At 43.3% G+C, this 6,430-nt stretch overlaps 1 protein-coding gene across 1 annotated transcript in view; it reads left to right on the plus strand.

Annotated features, from left to right (window-relative positions):
* Nucleotides 1-5,951, plus strand: part of myo10l3 (myosin X, like 3) — a 383,661-nt gene extending 377,710 nt beyond the window's left edge. Inside the window, exons 40-41 of the mRNA XM_041201628.1 lie at nt 523-714; nt 4,995-5,951. Coding sequence (XP_041057562.1) covers nt 523-714; nt 4,995-5,108 — 306 coding nt within the window. The 3' untranslated portion in view covers nt 5,109-5,951. The remainder of the gene's footprint in view (nt 1-522; nt 715-4,994) is intronic.
* Nucleotides 5,952-6,430: the final 479 nt, after the last annotated feature.

The following is a 6,430-nucleotide window of genomic DNA, read 5'->3' on the forward strand; positions in this document are numbered from 1 at the left end:
GATTGGTTTCTGTGGGTACTAATGGCCTTTGATTGGTTTCTGCGGGTACTAATGCCCTTTGATTGGTTTCTTCAGGTACTAATGTCCTTTGATTGGTTTCTGTGGGTACTAATGGCCTTTGATTGATTTCTGCGGGTACTAATGCCCTTTGATTGGTTTCTGTGGATACTAATGGCCTTTGATTGGTTTCTGCGGGTACTAATGGCCTTTGATTGGTTTCTGCGGGTACTAATGCCCTTTGATTGGTTTCTGCGGGTGCTAATGCCTTTTGATTGGTTTCTGCAGGTACTAATGCCCTTTGATTGGTTTCTGCAGGTGCTAATACCCTTTGGTTTCTGCGGGTGCTAATGCCCTTTGATTGGTTTCTGCGGGTGCTAATGCCCTTTGATTGGTTTCTGCGGGTGCTAATGCCTTTTGATTGGTTTCTGCGGGTACTAATGCCCTTTGATTGGTTTCTGCGGGTACTAATGCCTTTTGATTGGTTTCTGCAGGTACTGATGCTCTTTGATTTGTTGTTTCCAGTGTAAGGAAGGTGGATTTCCCAATGAACTGTGGTTGGGGGTCAGTGCTGAAAATATTTCTATCTACAAGCGGGGTGATGCCCGGCCACTGGAGACCTTCCAGTACGAGCACATTGTATTCTTTGGCGCTCCGCTCCCAAACACCTACAAGATCACAGTGGATGAACGGGAACTGTTCTTCGAAACTCCACAGGTGAGAAGGGCTAATCGGTGACTTCAGGCGTGGCCTCAAGATTGACAGTGCTTTGTTATAGTGAACAGTCTGTGGAGATAAAGTCTCAGGATAAGAGGTCAGTCATTTAGGACTGAGATGAGGAGAATGTGGTTGTGGATGCTCCATTGTTGGGTATATTCAAAGAGAAGTTGATGGATTTTTGGGGTCCAAGAGAATCAAGGGATATTGGGAGTGGACAAGAATGTGAGGACGATGTAGAAGATCAGTCATGATCATACAGAATGGTGGAACAGGCTCGAGGAGCTGAATGGCCTACTGCTCCTATTTCTTATGAAAGGTGAAAAGTCACCATCAGGTCAAGCTGAAGCTATTGAATTTAAGCAAACTTTAGATTGATGTAACAGTGACCCCTGTGTCTGACCTGCTGTGGGTCAAAGCATCTTGAGTCAGGCAGGACTAAGGAAACAGGGAATGGGACAGCGATGTGGAGCAGAAGGTTCACAATGTGAGCTCAAGGATTATGGGTATTCAGCAGCTCAGGGTGAGGCGAGGCATACTGAGAAAAGACGATCTCGCGCGCTCTCCCTCTATCTATCTATCTACCTCTCTCTCTCTATTTCTCTATCTCTCTCTCCGTCTCTCTCTTTCTATCTCTCTTTATCTCTAAATCTCTCTCTTTCTCCCATCTCTCTGAGATATTGCCGTTGTTCCTCTCTCTCACTGAGATATTGCTGTCGATTCTCTCTCTCTGAATTCGATCTTGCTGTTTCTCTCTCTCTCTCTCTCATACTCACTGAGATCTTGTTTTTGTTTTTCTAAGACAACCCTAAGACGTAGGAGCAGAAGTAGGTCATTCGGCTCATCGAGTCTGCTCCACCATTGAATGAGATCATGGCAGATCTGCTAATCCTCAACTCCACTTTCCTGCCTTGTCCCCATACCCATTGATTCCCTTACTGATTAAAAATCTGTCTATCTCAGCCTTGAATATACTTAATGACCCAGCATCTACAGCCCTCTGCGGTAAACAATTCCCCAGATTGACTAGCCTCTGAGAGAAGAAATTCCTCCTCATCTCTGTCTTAAATGGGTGACACCTTACTCTGAGATAATGCCCTCTGGTCCTAGACTCTCCCACAAGGGGAAACAACCTCTCAGCATCTACCCTGTCAAGCCCCCTAAGAATCTTATATGTTTCAATAAGGTCGCCTCTCATTCTTCTAAACTCCAATGAGTACAGGCCCAACCTACTCAACCTCTCCTCATTAACAAATCCCTCCATGCCCAGGATCAACCTAGTGAACCTTCTCTGGACTGCCTCTAATGCCAGTACATCTTTACTTAGATAAGGGGACCAAAACTCTTCACAGAATCCTAGGTGTGGTCTAACTAGTGCCTTGTGTAGTTTTGGCAAGACTTCCATATTTTTATACTCCATTTACTTTGAAATAAAGGCCAACATTCTATTTGCCTTCCCTATTACTTGTATGTTAGCTTTTTGTCATTCATGCATGAGGACCCACAAATCCCTCTGTTCTGCAGCTTTCTGCAGTCTTTCTCCATTTAAATAATATTCAGCTCCTCTATTTCTGCCAAAGTGCAAAACCTCACATTTTCCCACATTATATTCAATCTGCCAAGTTTTTGCCCACTCACTTACCCTGTCTATATCCCTCTGTAGTCTCCTTGTGTCATCCTCACCACTTGCCTTCCCAACTATTTTTGTGTCATCCGCAAACTTCTCTCATCTAAGTCATTAATATATATTGTAAATAATTGTGGCCCCAGCACTGATTCCTGTGGCACACCCATAGTTACAGGTTGCCATCCTGAAAATGCACCCCTTATCCCAACTCTCTGTCTTCTATTAGTTAGCCAATCTTCTATCCATGCTAATATACCACCCCCACACCATGGGTTCTTATCTTATTAAGTAGACTTATGTGTGGTACCTTAACGAACGCCTTTTGGAAATCCAAATATATTACATCTATTGGCTCCTCTTTATCTATCCTGCTTGATACCCACTCAAAGAATTTTAATAAATTTGTTATTTAATTGGAATTTAATGCAGAAAAGTGTGAGGTGTTACATTTTGGAAGGACAAACCAAGGTAGGACATACACAGTAAATAGTAGGGCACTGAGGAGTGCGGAGGAACAAAGGGATCTGGGAGTTCAGATACATAGTTCCCTGAAAGTGGCATCACAGGTAGACAGGGTTGTAAAGAAAGCTTTTGGCATACTGGCCTTCATAAATCAAAGTATTGAGTGTAGGAGTTGGGATGTTATGGTGAGGTTGTCTCAGACATTGGTGAGGCCAACTTTGGAGTATTGTGTGCAGTTCTGGTCACCTAACTACAGGAAGGATATCAGTAAGATTGAAAGAGTGCAGAGAAGATTTACTAGGATGTTGCCGGGTCTTCAGGAGTTGAGTTACAGGGAAAGATTAAACAGGTTAGGACTTTATTCCTTGGAGTGTAGAAGAATGAGGGGAGATTTGATAGAAGTTTACAAAATGATGAGGGGTATAGACAGAGTAAATGCGAGTAGGCTCTTTCCACTTAGATTAGGAGAGATAAACACGAGAGGACATGGCTTTAGGGTGAAAGGGGAAAGGTTTAGGGGGAACATTAGGGGGAACTTCTTCACTCAGAGAGTGGTGAGAGTGTGGAACAAGTTGCCATCTGACGTGGTAAATGCGGGCTCACTCTTAAGTTTTAAGAATAAATTGGATAGATATATGAATGGGAGAGGTCTGGAGGGTTATGGACTGGGTGCAGGTCAATGGGACTAGCAGAATAATATTTCGGCACAGACTAGAAGAGCCGAATGGCCTGGTTCTATGGTTAGGCATGATCTCCCCTTCATGAAGCCACGCTGACTCTGCTTGATTAGATTATGTATTTCTAAATGCTCTGCTATTACATCCTTTATAATAGACTCCAACATTTTCCCAATTCCAGATGTTAAGTTAGCTGGCCTATAGTTACCTGTATTTTGTCTCCCTCCCTTTTTGAATAAGGGTGTTACATTGTCTGTTCTCCAATCCTCTGGGACTTTTCCAGAATCTAAGGATTCTTGGAAGATTACTACCAGTGCATCCATTATCTCTGTAGCTACTTCCTTTAATATCCTAAGATGCAGCCCATCAGGTCCAGGGGACTTATCGGCCTTTAGCCCCATTAGTTTCCCTAGTACTTTTTCTCTAGTGATAGTTATTGTATTTATTTCCTCCCTCCCCCCGGCTTTTCACTGAATCACACAGAATCACAGCGCAGAAGAGGGCCTTCGGCCCAGCGAGTCTACACCGATATGTGAGAAACACCTGACCTACCTACCTAATCTCATTTTGCCCCTTGATTATTTAGTATTTTTGGAACGCTATTAGTATCTTCTACCATGAAGACGGAAGCAAAGTATTTATTCAACTCCTCTGCCATTTCCGGTTCCCCATTATTATTTCCCCAGCCTCATTCTCTAAGGGGCCTATGTTCACTTTGGCCTCTCTCTTCCTTTTTATATATTTAAAGAAGCTCTTACTGTCTGTTTTTATACTACTTGCTAGTTCAGCCTCAATGTTTATTTTCTCTCTCTGTTTTTTTTTGGTCATTTTTGTTGACTTTTAAAACTTTCCCAATCCTCTGGCTGACCACTAATCTTTGTCACATTGTATGTTTTCTCTTTCAATTTGATACTGTCCTTAACTTGGTTAACTATGGTTGGTTTATTCCCTTCCTTGAATCCTTCTTCCTCACTGGGATATATCTTTGTCAAGAGTCATGAACTATTTTCTTAAATGTCTGCCATTGTTCATCAACCTTCTTTTCTGTTTAACTCCTTTCCCAGTCCACTCCAGTCAACTCTGCCTTCATTCCTTTGTTATTACGCTTATTTAAGTTTAGCAGAGTTGTTTCTGACCCAAGTTTTTCGCTCTCAAACTGAATGCTAAATTCTACCATATTATGGTCACTGTTTCCTAGGGGATCCTTTACTCTGAGATCATTAATTAAACCTGCCTTATTACACATTAACAGATCCAAAGTAGCCTGATTCTTGGTTGGATTCACAACATATTGATGTAAGAAACTGTCCTGAATACACTCTATGAATTCCTGCATATGTCTACCTCTGCCAGTTTGATTTTCCCAATCTACATGAAGATTAAAGTCACTCATGATTAATGTACTGCCTTTTTTACATGCCCTCATTATCTCCTGATTTATTCTCTGTCCTCTCTCTCTCTGATATATTGCTGTCGTTTCTCTCTCTCACTGACTTTGTTTCTGTTGATTCTAGGTGGGTGAAATCACTAAGATAATGAAGGGTTACATCAACATGATCGTGAAGAAACGCTACAGCATCAAATCAGGTGTCACTCACCGCAATGAGGCCAGTGCTTGGACTAGATGAGCAGGACTCTTCCCAGCCTCTCCGCAGCCCCTCCCCTCCCCCCACCAACACCCCTTCCCTCACCCATCCATCCCCACTCTTCCCTGGCCCCCAGATAGTATGGTAACCTCTGGGATTTAGCCTGGATCCCTCCCCAGGGAGGCTCATTGCTGATCTCGAGCTGGGTTTGCATCATCTTTTCATGCTTAATTTATGCCTCAATGGACTTCACGTTGATCAGAGTGGCACCAGTTCTACAGGAGCTGCAATTCCACTCTGACACTGAGGACACATTGAGAATGGGGAGGGGTCCTAGAGCAGAATGAAGCTGCCAACTTTGCAGGATTGTACCAGGAACTCCGGGAAATTGAAGACTGATCTCTAGAGAAGGCGGAAATATTGACTAAGGGAGAGACAATTGGCCTTTGAGACAGGGCCTCCCAAAAATGGACCTTTTGATTGACCAGTGGTGGAGACGGGGCAGTTGGAGTTGGGATGCCGTGTGATGAGATCTCTGGGAATATATCCAGTCAGAATCGGCGTTCCAGACGAGAGATGAGGAGAAGCTAGGACAGAGCCGATATCGGAAAATTGATCCCATCCTGACACAGCTGCCTTCAACTTCCCCCTCAAGGTCTCCACGCAAGCTCGGCCTGTAATACTGCGGGCAGTGTTGCCGAGAGAAATCCAGCACAGGCACGATGGACTGAATGGCCTCTTTCAGTGCTGTTCCATTCCATGATTCTTTGTTAATGGTTCCTGCTGTTCAGAGGGTGTTTCTCTCTCTCTCTACCTGTCTCTCCCTGTTTCTCTTTTGTTTGTGTGTCCCTCTCTGTCCATCGCTCTCTCTATCTCTCTCTGCCTCTAACTATCTGTTTCTGTCTCTCCCTCTTTATCCCTCTGTCTCCCTTTCTCTCATTTTGTTTAGTTCTGTGTATCTCTCTTTCTCTATCTTTGTATTTTTCACTCTCTCTTTCTCTGTCTCTCCCTCTTTTGGCCTACCTCTTTCTATACTAAGTGATTTGTAACTGGCTTTACAAAGCAATTCCTCCAATGTAACAAATTATTTAATGCTCTGTACTGAGATTGGAGAGATTAAAGGAGGCTCTGTAGCTGCTCACCATCACATAACAACCAAATATCCCAAATAAGAGTTTTATAAGTTTGTTTTTTTCACTTACAAATACAAACAGCAAATGCCTGAACTACTTTGTCCTATGATTTTGCAAAGTCTGAAGATTGAGGTGGGCACTGTAGGATGCCTGCTATTTGATGCTGAATGGAACAGCCCAGTGTCTCCCGTTACTGAGTGTTCAGTGAACAAGTTTCCTGAAGTACATTAA

Source organism: Carcharodon carcharias, chromosome 12 (genome assembly GCF_017639515.1).
Source record: "Carcharodon carcharias isolate sCarCar2 chromosome 12, sCarCar2.pri, whole genome shotgun sequence".
Classification (NCBI taxonomy): Eukaryota; Metazoa; Chordata; class Chondrichthyes; order Lamniformes; family Lamnidae; genus Carcharodon; species Carcharodon carcharias.